The sequence below is a fragment of the Neophocaena asiaeorientalis genome, unplaced genomic scaffold, assembly GCF_003031525.2.
Source record: "Neophocaena asiaeorientalis asiaeorientalis breed wild unplaced genomic scaffold, Neophocaena_asiaeorientalis_V1.1 scaffold606, whole genome shotgun sequence".
Lineage (NCBI taxonomy): Eukaryota > Metazoa > Chordata > Mammalia > Artiodactyla > Phocoenidae > Neophocaena > Neophocaena asiaeorientalis.
The window spans coordinates 3,814,053-3,831,585 of NW_020173687.1; the positions used below are offsets into that span (position 1 = coordinate 3,814,053).

Here is a 17,533-nt window from a genome sequence, read left to right on the forward strand (position 1 = left end):
CGCCCCCCGCCCCCCCCGCCCCCACACCCCCCCCCCCCCGCCTGCAGGACCGCATCGGGTGGAACAGGCAGTGCCCTGCGGCACCCACACGGCCCAGGGCAACCGATCTCCGGAAATGCAGAAAGCCAGGGAGGGGGCTCATACCCGCGGGCAGCCAGGGTCCAGGGAGGGGGCTCATACCCGCGGGCAGCCAGGGTCCGGGGAGGGGGTCGTACCCGCGGGCAGCCGGGGACCAGGTGCAGAAATGCGTGCAGGCGGCGTCCTCGCTCTCTGCACAGGCGCAGCGCGGCGTCCCCTTCGACGGCTGTGAGCTCCGCGGAAAGGTCCCGGCCGACCTCCTGCCCCGGAAGCTGCCTCTGTAGTTGGACAGCCCATAGGGCACAGTCCGTCTGCAAAGGACAGAGAAAGGTTCGAGAACTGGTATCCACACCCTCTCCTGCACCTTGGGCCTTGGGAAACCTCTGGAGTGAATCCGTCCTCCCCGCTACCCCGTCCTCCCCAGGCAGTGGGCTGGGGCAGCCGGGATGGAAAGATGGGGAGGCCCTTGGGGAGATGGACGATGGCCTCTCTACATCCTCCCAGCAGCCAGCCCTCTTGCGGAGGGAGCAAGCAGACACCGAGTGGATGCGTTTTTAGTCTTTTCAAGACCCAACTGTGGCCAGCACGCCTCCCAGCCCGGGTCCTTCCAGGGCAGTTCTGGTTTTCCTTCCAGCACTCAAACCCCTGACGTTGACATTCCCGCTGCCCTGAACACTGGTCCCAGCTTTCATCCTTGAGCCAGTGGCACCTGAGCCTGGCCATCCAGACCAGTAAGACGCCTTCCAGACCCGCAGCCCAAGGCCGGCCCTGGCTCCCACCCTAATGGCCACCGAATTTCTTCTGTGCGCACATCATGTTTATAGTCTGTGTTAACTGGAATAGGACAAATCCAATTACGGCCATTAGAGACAAATGCTGGCCCCTGAACACGGCTTCCTCAAAGCCACAAATGTCAGGGGAACCCTCTGTGCCCTGTGAGATTCAGCCGAGGACAGAACTGACCTTGGGAAAAGTCTTCTTATGAAACTGTTTACCCATTTCATTTACGGTCGGAGCTGGGATGAGGGTGATGGTGTCATTTGAAACAATAAATGTTTACATCTGTTTCTGATGCCCGTGTCCATCCACACCATCGCTCTCCAGGGATGGGGGGCCACTGCCAGGCAATTCAGCGGGAAAAAGTTAAAAGCATATGCTTCATTCATAGCACTACGGAACAGGATTTGGGGGACAGATTACTAATAACTAGAGGAAACACATGTGGCTAAAAGTTACTTTTCCAATAAGTCTTGGTTTTCCTGCTAGTTCCCAAGATCAACCACCTTGGCTTCTGTGAGCCCCATGGAGTCTCACCAATCATCCACCTCAAAGGGGGCTCTGACATTCTCTGTGCATTTTCAAAATAGCATCAAATTGAATTTCCTTTAATTTGAAACACATGCCATGGAGCCTTTCTGGGGTGGTGAGGGCAAAGTGGGGGGGGTGCCCCATCGTGACCTAATGCTTGGAATGGACCTGCTCCCTGCTGGGCAGGAGACTGGAGCTAAGAACATAACCCCATAACCCCACCCTCTTTCTCTTTTCCCCTCTCCCCACTCCCTCCCACCCAAGTGAGTTGAGAAATGGCCTTGTATGGCTTCCCTGGATCCAAGCAGGCCCAGTACTGAGCAGTCTGTGCTCACAGGATGGAGAAAGCAAGCGGGGGCCAGTCCCCTTCTGAGCTGAATCTTGGCTAAAACCCCATCTTTTCTCAGGAATGGGAAATAGGGGTGGGGGTAAGGTTGCAAAACAATACAGACATTGTGGTGAGGCAGGATTTGGCTAAAGGTATAGATTTCCAGTAACAGGGCCACATTAAATCTCTAGGTGTTGACGTTAAACCCACACCCCCATTCTTGGTGAAAATTACACACAAGGAATAACGACCAAGGCTCCCATTTTTCCATCAAGACCTGCAATTCTGAAATTGCTGTCAGCGGATCAGGCATTTGTGTGCGCAGAGCCACTCAACTTTGCAAACGCGCAAAGTGTTTTTAGTGAGGAAACCAGGCGACATGGTATTTGGTAACAGAGAACCGCTAAGCGCTTTCCCAGCAGCCTCGTGGGAGGAGCTAGTATGCAAATGAGCCCTTGTAACTTTCCAAGAATGCTTATGGAGGCACGAAACCCCTGCTCCAAGCCCCAGGTGCTCAAGGTGTGCACTCCGCTGGCTGACCTGGAAGCCGGTGGGGGATGAAGAAATCTATGAACCAGAGGACTTAAGAGGTGGTTCAGACCACAGATGGCCCACCCCCCCATCAAGAGTTCCAGGTCCAGTGAAGGCCCACCTCCCATAGGTCAAAAATTTAAAGGTTTTTAAATCAATCTGATAAGTGCTTAAATAAGAGAGTTCAGCTTCAAAACACCTTGGAAGTTGGAGCTTGATTTTAGGATTCTGGGGCTCCTTGGAGTTCCATGTCGGAACATGGCAGCCCAAGCTCCATCTACCCCCCATCCCACAAGCAGCTGCCCCTTGACCACCCTGTAGGCCTTGGGAGATGTGCTGGAGCCCTGTTCTGTCCGTGGGTATCAGACCCTGGAAGTGGGCTCAGGGACATCTGAGTAGAGGGATTCCAAGATGGTGAATACCTGGAACATGGTCTAGAAGAAGGGGTATATGGCTTTCAGTCTCATAGACTCCTTGCAATGGGGTGGGAGATATGGCCAGAGGAGGGTCAGAGGCACCCTCTACGCCACAGGGCCAGGGCAGGTGTCTTTCTTTTTTCTATATATATGTATTTTTTAAATTAATTACTTATTTATTTTTGGCCACGTTGGGTCTTCATTGCTGCGTGCAGGCTTTCTCTAGGTGTGGCGAGCAGGGGCTACTCTTCGTTGAGATGTGCGGGCTTCTCGTTGCGTTGGCTTCCCTTATTGCGGAGCACAGGCTCTAGGCACGCGGGCTTCAGTAGTTGTGGCTCGCGAGCTCTAGAGCGCAGGCTCGGTAGTTGTGGCGCAACGGGCTTAGTTGCTCCGTGGCATGTGGGATCTTCCCGGACCAGGGCTTGAACCCATGTCCCCTGCATTGGCAGGCAGATTCTTAACCACTGCGCTACCGGGGAAGCCCCTAGGTGTCTTTAGGTCTCAGAGTGGATACCAGCTCCTCAAGTGTACAAGAAAGGGCTACTTCTTTTGCACCTGCTGTGAACCCAGCACAAGGCTGAGCAAACGAAGACTATTAATTAAGCAACTGGTTGTTGATTGTGAGACAAACTAGTCCAACAAGACTGGATTGCCTCCAACCTAAAACATTCGACAACCACAAAATTCATTACGAAGAATTTCCAACACTTGCCAAGCATCCACTACATCTGGGCATACCTCATTTGACTGCGCGTCACAGATATGACGGATTTTATGAATTGAAGCTTCATGGCATCCCTGCATTGTCAGATGATGATTAGCATTTTTTAGCAATGAAGTATTTTTGAAGGGATATACAGTTTTTTAGACATAATGCTATTGCATACCTAACAGACTGCAGTATAGCGTAAACATAACTTTAATATGCATTAGAAACCAAAAAATTCGTGTGACTTGCTTTTTCACTTTGTTGAGGCTGTCTGGAACCAAATCCACAGTATTTTCAAGGTCTGCCTGTATCTCCCTGGTATTAGTCTAAGTGCGATAAGGATGCAGAAAGGCCTTAAGGAGTTCACATGCTACTGGTGTATGAAAACAGTACAGGTAAAGGAAACCTGACAAGCCAATACGCCCAGGTATGTGCAAGGTACACAGAGCACAGAGAAAGGTTACCTGGTGATCCCATTATTATGTTGTAAAGCACTTACACGATGAGCACTCCACCCGCTCCACAGTTTCCTGATCTATGAAAGGGCTGTCAGACGGACTGAATGATACACCGCACTACATGAAAAATGCTTAGCAAAGAGCTCCTAGTGGTAAATTAACGTGGCTGCTGTTGTTGCTTTTTTGGTCTGGGAATTCAAGTGAGGGGTACCAGGCAGAAAAACCCCATCTACCAGAACTGCGTTTGAGATGTGTACCTAAGTAATAAAGACAGGTAAGAAGGACCCAGAGTGTCGCAGGGCACAGAAATGCCATTCTCTGCCAGGCTTCCTTTTGGCTGGTCTATCATTCTACACTGTCTACCCAATAAGCACTCATGTTTTAGTTGGTTTGGTACCTTTATCATTTCTTGAATGTTTCTTGAACGGTGAATTGGAAGGACCTAATGATGGAACCAGGAAAATGAAGTTAAATCGGTTGAGAACTCTGACCAGCACACCATCTGACCTGTGGTTTAGCCTGTGTTTTACGGTGGGGCTTAGAGAACACAATTCTTTGTAAAAGTAGTCAGCTCTCCCACCTGTTAATGTTCCAGTTATAACACAGAGCTCCAAACAAAAGAGAAGCAGCTGAGAAGGTGAGTCCAAGTGCTCTTAGACAAAACATCCCAAAACATTCACACAGGCAACGTCTAGCATTGTGTGTATTTGTATAATAAATTGTCCTCAACGTATGTGGTCAGAACATTCATTAGTTGATCAGTGATGGTGGTGCCAGAGTCATATTTACCATTTAACATTTTCTCCCATGTGTCATACATAAATATTAAATACGTGTTAAAAACTTCCAAATCTCCTGTATTCATGGTTTATCTGCATCACCACGGTGGAAGAACTTCCTTTCTTTCTACGAGAAGTTTTTAAATAAGGAAAGTTGAATGTTTCTTTTAAGAATCTGTTTTTAAGTTCAGTGTTGCCTTTTCCTAAATGAATCAACCATCTCCGTCTCTCTGATCGGAAAATTGGCTTCAGTCCCTGAAGTGAAAGGAGGGAAACAGATATTCACAAGGGTCACCCAGAAGCAGCAAAAGGAGCTTCACTGGCCAAATTCTAAATTCTCAGGAAAGTTTATCAAATTGTCCTTGAAAACCCAGTTTTCATATCCTCCCCCCACCCAACACTGAATAGCACTCAACAAATATCTGTGGAGTGGTTTTCAATGTATGGGCCCTGGACTAGACTCTGGGTGAACATCCATGAACGAGACAGACCAGTGGCCCTGTACACACACCGTTTTAATCTAGTACAGGGGTTAGCAAATTGGCATTTTTGTGGGCTTCATCCAATCAAAAGAGGGTGGTTTTTCTTTAATCTGAAAATTTCATATACACATCACAATTTCCAGCTTCTCTTGTATAACTGGAAGTTATACTCGCTCCAACCCCACACTCTAACATGGCAGCAGGTGTCTGGAGCTGAGTGATACTGTCAGAGCCTGGCTCAAGCTCTCTATTTGGCCCCAGTCCCTGTATCTGTCCTTCTTCGCTTACTTCTCTCACCTGTCTAGCCCTCAGGGGCATGTAAGTTTACAAGCCCTGCTCTAGTGGCTTGTCCCATAAAGCAAAGCCAGACAGGTCACGTGCCACGGTGACAAAATTAGCACCTGCTACTATTTTTACAAATAAAGGTGCTGTCATTATCAATTCAAAAAGCCTAGGTTCTAGGGAGTGTCTCCCCAACAAACAGAACATTTTCACTTCATGGTCAGAACATGAAGTTGATGCTCTGGTTCACATTTTTCCTGCTGAAAGGGAAAGCAAGGACAGGATCGCCTTTGGGACACACTGTACAGAAGGCATGACTCTGATGACCAGTCCTGCAGCCGACAGGAAGGGGAACAACTGTTTCCCAGGGGGAGGCAGACAGGCAGGGGCAGCAGCCCAGCTACCAGGCACCAGCAGTCATTAGATACTGCCCCCCACCACTCCCCAGAGAATCAACTTCGAGACTCGAACATGCTTTCTAACTAGGGCTTGATTTCAGGTTTTATTAAATTCCTTCCTTAGAAGACACCACTCACTTGTTCTCTCAAGCTTCAAAATATCTTCTTGGGCAAGGAAGAAAGTGTGGATCAACTTCACTGACTGTCTTTGTAACCTTAGCCAGAAAAAACTGCTAGCTAAGAACTCTGTTTAAGAGTAAGACAGGATGAAGTAACTACAGGAAGTGGCTGAATATTCAAAGGTCTATAAAAGCATCCATTCACTTCAACAAGCATCTAGTGGACCACCACCCCCCCACCCCCCGCCCACTGCCACTTTGCACAAAGACGTAGAGGCAAGAGGGAAACACCAGCTCTGAGACAGGAGTACCCCTCTCGAAGGACTTAAAAGCCCACAATTCTCTAGAGCCTGGGATCAACGCTGGTTGTTTTTGTCTCCTGGAATCCAATCTCTTATCTTGCCCCTGGGGAATTATCCCTCCCTCCCTGTGTGAGGTCCTGCAGAGACTGTTGACTGACAGTCTCACCTTCCCCTGCCTCAGGACTCAACAGGTGACCCAAGCTGGCCCATCACACCCTCTCCCTCCCAAGACACCTGAGCAAAGCAATTCAAGGTCAGAAAATACTCTGAAGCTGCTACTTGCCAGGTGGCTCTGTCCTGCCTTGTCTGTTCGATTGTGCCCCCACTGGGACCCCCAGTCCCGTCTTGGCAGCTCTCCTTTCTAAGCCTGGTACTGCTTCTCCCTCCCTCCCAGTTTGTGGGCCACGCTCTGTCCTCCCAGTAAACTCCTATGTTGTGTTAGCAACACTAGGTTTCTGTTGCTTGCAACCGGTGACCTCTAGCTGACCCCGGAACTCACTTTCTCCTGATGGATGCAACCATGATCTCTTGGGTTTCATAGAAAGACCCGGAGTCTCTGCAGTTGACAAGGACAAGTAGAGATTTTCTTCATGGAAACAAACACAAAAGAATAGGTTTCGAATCAGGACAAAACCCAGCCAACGGAGCTGGCTGGAATCCTTTCTTCCCGGGTATGCCCACTGTGAAATGTTCGGTTTGGATCACACTTTGGGCGGGTGGAAGCAAGCAGATGACCCCCTGATGCTCAGGGCCCAGCCCCCAGACACTTGGCTGACCACCTCACAGGGCTTACCCTCCAGTGACTTGATTCCTTGTCCACTCACCAAACGCCTGTGAAAGTCTGCTTGGGACAGGCCTTGTGCCAGACAGCCACTGGGTGCCCTTCCCATCTCCAGGAAGGAAAAGAGCCAGAATACATCTCCTCATTGACCTCGTTATGCGAGCAGAAACACACACACACGCTTTCTGGTTCTAAAGGATACGCCACAAACTTCATGCTCACGAACAACATAAAATGAAGTGACCATTTGTAGCTTCACTTCTGCAGAAAATCCCCGCATCTCTAAGGGGCAGGATCCCAAGGCAGATTGTTCCTCCACCACCCGGCACTGGGGAAAGTCCTCCTGCAGCCTCAGAAATAGCCAATGGCCCCAGAGCATTTAGAAACATCAAAAGAGCGAGCAACGTGCTGTGGGTTGGAGATTAATTTTTTTAAGACATTCCCCCCACCCCACCCCCCAAAAAACACAACCCACGACTTTTGAATTTATCCAGGACTTGGTTGTTGGGGAATTTTACCAGAATTACATACATTTTCAAAGAGAACACTGACTCTCCATCAATTGGACCCAAGGCATGGGGGCGTTCCTCACCTGTGCTGCAGGTGTGGCTTCCTTCTTGTCCCCTGGGGTTGGTAACAGCTGGTCTCTGCCTGTTCGCCTCGGCACCCAGGGCAGCCCAGGCAGTACCTGGCTCAGAGCGGGTGCCCAATAATACCTCAGCATCTCAATAACAAAGGTCTGCTATGTGAAGAAAGGAGGGAGGGAAGGAGGTCTCAATCGGCCATTTCTTCTAGGCCATGACCAGTCTGCAAATGTACAGAATTCCTGGCTGAGTCACTGGATTGCACTATCGTTGTCCTCAATCGGCCCTTCTTTGAGGTTCTTCTAGAGAGAATATGGTCTCTAGATCACTAGAAATGGAAGAACCACGTCTTGACAGTAACTTCCACAGACAAATGAGGAAGAAACCAGGCTGCCCGGATGGATGAGGCCTCAGAGACAAAACCAGAGGCTGCCCTCGGCAGACAGACCCAGGTTTCTGGCCCAAACTGAAGACTAGCTCCCTGAGAGGCCCTAGGTGAGTGGCTTCTCTCTGGGGTTGAGAAATGAAATGACTGGCTCTCCGGAAGTTCCGTCCAGCTCCAAATTCCATCGAGAGATTCCCGAATGCCCTCACTGTTACTTGAGCATCTCCGAACAGCACAAACCCTAGAGCAGGGCCCAGCCCTTCTCTCCGGCAATTAAACCACAATGAAATGTGGGGTCTCTACCCCACCCAAGCGGAGAGATTCCCAGGATCTCACGAACTGTATTTAGAAAGCTTTGGTCCAAAGAGTAGGACTCTCCCACGTCCTACCGCCACATAACTGAGCTTAAAAATCACCCTCAAGCCACAGGCTGTCTCATCCCATCAGCTCGCTGGACACGGCATCCTCCTCCCCTAATGCAGACACAGGGGCTCTGAATGAAGGATATTTGACCAGTGGTCAAAGCAAGGGAGAACGGCAGAAAAATCCTTCTGTGTTCGGTGTGTGGGGTGGGATTTCCAAGAAGGACAGCTTAAAAAAAAAAAAAAAAAAGTTAGGGCAACAAACGCCTGCAATATTTGGAGAACGAAGCCATCTATGGAATCCAACAGATTAGCTGGTTTCCCCTCCATCTGGTACAACCCAAATGCGTCCGTATGAGTGAGGCTAGAGTTTCTCTCCCCAACCCCCAGTGACCCTAACGAATTCCAGGTCGAACGTAGGCACGAGCGATCCACGTCTGTCTGGCATGGCCTCGTTATAGCTTTATGCAAAGCTGCAGACAGATGTGGCTCAAAATAGTTCCCAGTAGTGGAAACAGAAGGGGTGAAATAAGGAGCAGGTACTTTTTTAAGAATGAGGGGTATCCGTACAGGGATTTAAACAAAATACAGACACCATCACACATCCCTTTAAATAACCCACAGAACGCAAGAGAAGACACTGTTGATAATTTTCAGGACACTTCATCTTACGGTTGGAAAAATCCTACTGAACGAAGACATGCTCGCCATGGCAACAAAAATAAAGACACTCATTTTCTTCCTAATCTAATTGTTTGCATCCTCGTGGCAGCTCTGATCACTTGATTGCTGACCTCAAACTAAGAAGACTTGAGTCCCTCTAGAGAGACGGGCTTTATCCCCGAACAAGAACCAAGCACAGGGTCAGATCCTGTCTTTATTAAAAATGTCGATATTTGGTTGATTATGACAAGTGAGTTTTGCACTAATTTTGACTTTTTAAAAATATCGCATTACATTTTATTTTACTTTTTGACATCTCCAAGTTTGCACCTGAAAGGGTGGGTCATGAGCCTCATCCTATTCTCCACCCTGCAAGAAACGCACGGAAATCAGATTTAGAAAAACCCAGAAAAGCTACAGACACCTCTGCTCTCTTGCCAACTTGCTTCTGACTTTTGGCAAAGCTGCTGGCCGCTCCCCAAGTTGTGGGCTGTTCGTGCCATCACTGAGCAACAAAGGATCACGACACGTCGGCCACATCAGCCTCCGAGGCTTTCTCATGGATGCGTGAATCTGTTTCTGTTTTTTTAAATTACTGGGCCGTGCACAGGGTTCGCTGGCTGCCCTGTTCTAGTGTTACTGTTTATTAAGGCCTCCTGCTAAGTCAGCCCTGAGAGGCTATAAAAGAAGAGAAGACCTGTGTCTCCACGGCTCTGAACATTGCCAAGTTCTCCCAAAGCTCTTGGCTCTCCTGAGATTCTGAGCTGGGACACGTGAGAAAGGCCAGGGGATGCCCTAGCCTGCTGTCCATTCCTGGGAGACTTGGCCGGGGAGCAGGGCTTTAGAAACCCCCTGAACTGTGTCTGGACCAGCAGCTCATCTACACTGTGGCCATTGCCCGGATTTATTTTCCTTCCAAATACAATTGGTTCCTATCCCAAATAGGGGGAAAGTGTGTGTGTTTGTGTGTGTGTGTGTGCGTGTGTGCGCACGCACGCGTGTCCCATTTTAAGGAGGTCTCTGTTTCCACCGAAATATGACTTAGAATGAGATGGGGTCATTTCCCTCTTAAACAGTTGATCTATTTGTTATGTGCTCCAAAGCTGAGCGTCAGTGGCACAGGGTTACCTGGAGCTAGGAAAGGGGCCCCAGGCAGCCAGGCAGCCCCACTGGACGTGCTGAGATGCTGCCAACCCGGAGCGGGATGAAGAGCTGGCGCTACAAAGCCCTGTGAGTTCCGACCCAGCCGTGGGACCCCCTTAATGAAAGCAATGTTTGCTCCCCAGCTTCCTTTGTTTTAAATTCTTGCAGGAATATACCGCACCAGAGATGTCAGAGCCTTTCATCTGCCTTCACATTTAAGGCCAAGTTCCTAGCTGCAATGCCCCTTTCATCTAGCAGAAATCTAAATTCTCCCTCCAGGGTCATGCAGGGTCACGACCTCTTCCTACCGAGTTTTCTGGAGGCAAATCAAACTGCCTTCCAGCCTCAAGCCTCTTTCTCATCCAGTCAGGATCAGCTGCATTTCAACGAACCCATTTCTGTCCCTGGATATCTCACCTCCTCACAGCCACTCTGGGGTAGAAAAGGGGACTTTCAGTCCAAGTGAACCCAACCAGAAGGTCACCTTGTGTGAGCCGACCTTGCCAACAAACTCTGAAATTTAGCCCCGAGGCCGTCAAATTTGAAAGACGCATCTCGCCGTGAAATGTTCTGAGCTACTGCTACCCAAACTCAAAATTGGGATGTAAACATCTACTAGATTTCCAAGGGAGAGATGGTTGCACGGGAGGGAAACAACTCCGAGCGTCAAACCATGATCAGTCAGAACCCTGAGTTCAAGATCACTTTTAGTCCGCCTGATACAGTCTTTTCTTATGTGTCCTTATTTATTTACCATTTTTGTAAACAGATTCCGTAGTTATTTCCTGGGATCCCTTCCTAGTGGCGCACACTCAGGTCCCCGGCGGTGCTGGGTGCCTGGGAAACGACTGCAAAGCGTTGTGTCTATGCTGCTGGACTCACCCTTACTAAGATTTCATCATTTAACAAAAAAGTTCTAAACAGATCATTCGAATTATCCTGAAATGCCAGACCCCCTCCCTCTCCCCTGCTTCAACCGTACCCACCTCCCCATTTAGCAAAGGGAGCCCAGGGCAGTGCCTTCCGAGAACACCATGCCCTGTTGCCCCAAATTCTAGTTATTTACCAAGGTAGGTAGGACTCAAGCAAGAAAGGAGGGGCAGAAAGGGCAGAAAGAAATCTCATCAAGCCTGTAACAACCTTTGGCCACCAGAGCGCTTATCAAGCCACTTATCAGCAGTCCTCCAAACACACCTTTTCCCAGGGTCTGTAAACCTTATGCAAATCAGATGCTAACAGACCGCGCACCGAGGGCCATAGAGTAGGGAAAAACTGAGGTACCCGGGGGCAGGTTCCTCAGCGTTACTGCAGGAAGCAGCGCGAGACCAGTCGGAGGGTCCAAGGAAGCCGACCTCAGCAGGACCTGAGCTACCTAGTCACCGGCTTCTCCAGTCACAGAGTGGGATACGGCAGGTGGGGCGGCAGGAAGGGTCATGCAGCCCCAGGGGCTGTACAGTTATCTGCGTGGTCATGTCTTCGAGGTACTGAGTGTCTGCTAGAGTCCAGACACTGTGCTGAGAATGCCCCTCACGCTTTCTCATGTCATCCTCACACATCTTTACTCATAGAAGTCACGGTCAACATCAGTGTGGACCATTGTCACCATCATCACCATCGTCTACATGGTCATGACGTAGCTCAGAAAGACTATCCTTCTGCCTCAAAAGCTGCATCTCCAGCAACGATGCTCCCAGTCCTGACTCACGGGTCACATGACTGTCATTGGGGTCTCTGAAATCACATGGTGGGTGGGCAGCTGGCCCCGCATCAGTGGGAGGCTGCAAACCAGACCCATCCATTCCTCTGGGATGTTCTCAAACTTAAAATGTCCCTTCTGAGGCTTCCCTGGTGGCGCAGTGGTTGAGAGTCCGCCTGCCGATGCAGGGGACGCGGGTTCGTGCCCCGATCTGGGAGGATCCCACGTGCCGCGGAGCGGCTGGGCCCGTGAGCCATGGCCGCTGAGCCTGCGCGTCCGGAGCCTGTGCTCCGCAACGGGAGAGGCCACAACAGTGAGAGGCCCGCATACAGAAAAACAAAAATGTCCCTTCTTAGAAACGTGCTGGCATATTTCTCTTGAACAACACAGGAAGCAAAGATGAGTCTGTGGAATTGTTGCCTTTTTGTGGTAGAATACATTGAAATACAATTTAAATGTTTTGTTATTATTATTTTCACTCTGCTTCTCTGGGGAGACAAATGTCATTCCTGAGTCAGTGTGGGCAGGTTGATCATCTTGTTAGGTCACCATCCTAGAGCCACACTGATGTCTGCAACTTACCCAGGGGCACAGGGAGAGGGTGGCACCACCCCCAGGCCATGCAGCGAGTCACATCCAGGACACAGGGCAGAGCTCCTGGGTCTGGAGTCTTCCCACGAGATTACAGAGCCCAGATTTTCCACCACAGCCATGATTCCAAACATCCCGCACTGCTCTTTCCAGAAATACATTCCTACTTGTCAGCCCATGTGGCTCGGATTTTTGTTTGGAAACATGGTCACTGTCACAGCATCACAATGCCTCCCTCATTATGTCCTTGGAGGGATTTAACAGATGGAAATTTCCCTCAATTCTCAGGAAAAAAGTGGGGAGGAACACAGCAGCGTTCCTTGCTGGGGGCCCTGCAGCTAACTCCACTGGCCATCTGAGAATGAGTGGCTTCACTCCACAGCCAGGTGTACAGTGGCAGGTGCAGAGGGACTGCCCTGCTATGGGGTACCATTAGCACTGAGAGCTCTGTGATGGTTAATTTTTTATGTGCCAACTTGGCTGGACCATGGTACCCAGATATGTGACCAAATGCCAGTCTAGATGTTGCTAGGAAGGTATATTTTAGAGGCAATTAACATTTAAATCAGTAGACGTCGAGTAAAGCAGATCACCCTTCATAACGTGGGTGGGCCTCATCCAATCAGGTGAAGGAGAGGGCAGACAGGAGTGAGGTGCCCTGAGCAGGGAGGGAATTCTGCCTCCAGGATGCCTCAGACTGAAGAGTGCAACATCAGCTCCTCTGTGTGTGTGTGTGTGTGTATGTGTGTGTGTGTGTGTGTGTGGTGTGTTTATATACACATAGATACCTGCACACACACGTCCTATTAGTTCCATCTCTCTGGAGACCCTAACAGACACAATCCCCCACCATGTCATAGGACACTCCTGGTTTTGAAGTATTCTCATGGAAAACAACCCCGAGTGCACAGGGATGTAAGCACATGGGCTACTTGTCCCTACTTCTCTCCTTATTATCTTATTCTCAGCAAATTTTCCATGGCCTTAAGACGGGATGTGTTTTTCTCTGGTGTGGAGTTTTGTTTTTGTTTTTGTTGGCAACAGTGGGGTTGCTGGGGGGAGGGTAGGGGCGGGGCTTCCTAACGTGGCCAAGGAGAGCCATGAGCATCCCTTGTCCCGTGGGTGAGCTGCTATCTCTGTCGCCTCCCCAGGGGCGAGAAGGGCAGTGCCCAGGGTGCCCTTGGTTCATTTCTCTTTGGGGTCCCAGATCTTCTGGAAGAAACAATGGAAGTTATGGGCAACAGCTCTGGGAAAATCCACATTCCTGCACACGTCTATAGGGATGTGAGACCTCTGGCAGCACCTACACACCCTGGGACAGCACGCCTCATTTGTGGGAGAAAGACCCGCAGACAGAACCTCAGTGACAACAAAGACAAGGGCCTCACAGGAAGTCACCAGCGTTACTGAGATCTACTACGTGCTGGGTGCTATTCGAGCGCAGGTCTGGAAGAACCAAGTGTGCAGAAGGATGTGGAGAAACCAGAGAACTTGGATCTCACACCCAGAAAACACCTCTGGGAGCAGCTGGTCTCTCGAGCCTTCACTTTCCACGTGAGATACAGTAACTACAGCATCCCTCCTGAAGCTTTTGGGTCCTTAAACGCAGCCAAAACAACCATTCTCCAAGAATGCCTGCAACCTTGCAAGCATCCTTCCGAGATACAGCCGGATTTTTGCCTCTGCCTCCATGTGACCGGAGGGCAGAAGAAGGAAAGACACCAGAAGCTGAAAACCACCCAAAGTTCAAGACTCTCTGTTTAGGCCTGAGGCTCCAGACCCCTGCGGGTTCCCAGCATAGCCAGCGGTGGGGATGGGATGCAACTCACACCCTGGAGAAGTTTCGAGACAGCAAGAGGGTCTGCTAAAGAAGAGGGGGTGACAGCTAAGGGGCAGGGGGGGGCAGAAGCTGGAAAAGAACTCGGTGTGCGCTACCCTCGTCCGTTTAGCTCAATCCAGTCATTCTTCAGACGCTTCCATTTCTCCAAAGGTCCAAGTCCCTAAAACCCATTTCCTCACTTCGCGATCTTATCCAATATGTTTTAAAGTTTGCCAGTGGACCTGTCCATATATCAACAGAGAATTTTTGGACGGAAGGAAAGAAAGAGGGAAGGAGGGAGGGAGGAGGAAAAGAAAGGAAGACAGAGAAAGACCATCCAGGAACATCTTCCATATAAAAGTTATGTCGCTTGTCTGACTTCAAAACGCTCAAGCCTGGCTATTGTCATTTTTTTTTTGTTTCCCCGAGTAGCTCACGAAACTCCCAAACACCATATTTAATCCTTTCCCCCTAGTGTTTAAAATGAATCAGGGTCAGGGAAGAGGGGAAGAGGTAAATCAAGCTGTGAGGGGAACGTTAGCAAGTTGGCTAGAAAAAGCCAAAGACCCATGGCTTCATCTCGGGCCCTACACCACAGCTCAGAACTGGAAGACAGGATTCCCACCAGGTCGCAGGGCTTTGCGACAATCGCTTCCCGCAGCCAGTGCTCAGGGCTTGGCAACAGGCAGAGAACTAAGGTGGTCTCCAAATATCCCCTCCTCTCCTCTGCAAAGGCCCCCCTGCCCCAAATTTGCTTAGCTTTCTTCTTTCTCCTTCTAGACCCACAGCCTGGGATTCCTACCAAGGCTGCCCTCAGTCCTGGGTTCTGTGAAGCTAATTTGGTCAGAGGACAATGCCAGGAAGATAAGAATCAGAAATGACAAGTGTCAGGGTGATGGGGACGGTAGGAGAAGGTGACCCTGATCACTGTCTGAGAACAGAAGGCAATCAGTGACAGCCCGTCCAAGAGTCCCTCCCCAGCACACATCACTTTTATGACCTGGCCCCATCCTTCCTACTGTGGGCTGACGGTATGTGCAGGAGCCGATCAGACACAGTCCGGCAGGCAAATTCTGCAATCAGGGTCAGCTTCATTTTGGGGGACCTGAGATAAAATGCAGACGTGGAGCCCTTGCTTCAAAGAGTATTAAGCATTTCCACTGCTGTGCTGCACACCTGAAACTAACACGATATTGTAGGTCAACTATGCTTCGATGTTTTTAAAAAAAAGATGAAGCATTTCAAGATGGCAACAATACACTTTAAACCATGAGGGTCTTTCTGAGCTGGAACCCGGTGCACGTGTCCAGGCTCCCTGCTGGAGCCAGCCCTGCTTGCCATGCTGGACAACAGGGTGACTTTCCAGACCGTCCCAGATGCACTTAGAGGGTTCACGACCTGGTTTGAAACACATTCGGCCCCCCAGGTCCACCCTCCTTTGCACTTCATCCTCGAGGTGTCGGTGAAACAAGGTGGGTATGTGAGGCCCATCGAGATATCACCCAGGGTGCTCAGAGGTTAGATGGCTCAGAATGAAGGAACCCCTGAAGGACACAAATCAAGGGGCTCCAAACACAGTGGCAAAGTTGCCTTTGAGGCCAAGGGCTCCAGGAAGGCTAAGAATCCCTAGTCAGGTGCAAGCAGGATGCCCAAGAGATCCCAAGAATACCTAGAGACATCTAGAGACGTCTGGTCCAAGTCCCAGACTGTAGAGACCAGGAAGGCAAAGTCCAAAGGCTGGTGACCAGAGCAAGGTCAAGCCCTCTTCACAGTTTAAAGGATGATGTTTCTGCAGAAGGGGTTCCTGAACTGAGTCGCTGCCCACGGCCTCGGGAGAGAGTGAGCTTTACAGCAAGGAGACCCCACAACTAACTCAGGTGTCACTGTCTCGGTCCTGCAGTAAGAGAGTTCTTAGGGACCGGAAGGGCCAAGGGGGAGCTGTCCGGGGCAGGGGGTGACAGTGGGCGGGAGAAGCCAGCCTGGGGAGGACCCGTGGGCTCGCCCCCACAGGAGGTAAGGAGCCTGAAGCCCATGGAATTCCACCCCTACGGGGTGGGTTCCACGAGGCCCTGCCAAGCCCACCCCTGTGCTCCCCAGAGAGCAGGCTGATTTCAAGGAATTTGAAACTCCTTGGAGCCTGGCAGGGTCAGCAAGGGGGGCCAGGCCCACTTAGCCCCTGGGGCAGGAGATAACTTTCGGGGCTTCTTCCCTTCCAGAGGGACTTCTCAGGTGTCTAATCCCTCTGGCCGGCTCATTTCACTCAGAGGGAGGGCTCGCCCTTCCACCGGATCAGAAACTCTGGGGTTGGGTTTCTCCTGGGCCAGACCCTCAGAGGGGATGCGGGTCACACCCTTGACCTGCAGACCTGACCTGGGCTGGCAGGAGAGCCTAGCAAGGGCTGAAGGCTGTGCCAGGCGGGCTCTGGGCTGAGCAGGCTGGGATGGGACCAGGTCATCCCGGAGTGCGAAGGGAGGGGCCTGGCCCGGGAGCCCCGCCCCCAGGGCCGACTCACTCAGGAGTGTTGATCCAGATGATGTCCAGGTGGCAATAGTAGACACACTCTTTGTCCTTGTAGGTAAAACATGTACAGCGCCGGGCTCGGTGGTGCACAGGGCCCCCCTTGGCCGCCTGCTCCCCAAACCGACCAGGTCCCTCCTCCTGCCCGGGGCTTCTGGGGCTTGGACCGCGCACTGCCGCTGTGGCCGCAGTCTCCTCAGCGTCCCCCTCCGATCTGGCGGCAGAGGGGACCCGGGGCTCGCCGCTCCTGCCAGCGTCCCCAGGCTGGGGGCGAGGCACCAATCCTGCAGAAGGCAGATTGAGGGGGCTCCTGAGTTGCCGAGGGTGCAGGCCCCGGACACCCACCATCCCCCAGGACCCAGGGGAGGGGGAGCGCCACACTTTCTGCCAAGTTTGCAAGCTAATGGCACTTTCTGTTAAGTCTCCGAGCTACGCCCGAGGTTCGGAAAAGTGTGCAAAGCTAGGCGCGCCGTTTCCGAAAAGTTTGCAAGTTGCGTGCACACTTGGTGAAAAGCTTGGGAGCTCTTCTCGCCGCGCAGCGCGCAAGCCATCTGTGCCCGCTGAAAACATGCAAGCATTGTGCAGGCTTTCGGAAAACTGTGCAGTCATTTTGCACAGTTTCTGAATCGTTTGCAAACTTTTGGAAAAGTTCCCGACTTCACGAAATATCGACGAAGTCCGCCCCGGGCCCCGGGTCTCCAGCCTGCGTGTGGGCTGCAACCTCCCGAGTCCCCGGGGGTCCGTGCCCTCAGCTTCTGCCCCCCCAGCCCGCCCCCCGAGCGCCTGCAGGGGTGGGGAGCCG

General features: G+C 51.1%; 1 protein-coding gene across 3 annotated transcripts in view; it reads right to left on the minus strand.

The window, feature by feature from the left end:
- ZNF831 (zinc finger protein 831) overlaps positions 1–17,533 on the minus strand; it is a 166,680-nt gene that overhangs the window by 4,557 nt on the left and 144,590 nt on the right. For 2 of the 3 annotated variants that reach the window (XR_003003806.1, XM_024750244.1), the window contains exon 5: positions 216–389. Coding sequence is in view for 2 of the 3 variants with exons in the window: in XM_024750244.1 (XP_024606012.1) it covers positions 216–389 (174 nt within the window). In the remaining variant the exon portion in view is untranslated. Of the gene's footprint in view, positions 1–180; positions 390–17,533 lie in introns of all 3 variants that reach the window. The other variant, XM_024750243.1, reaches the window with a different exon arrangement.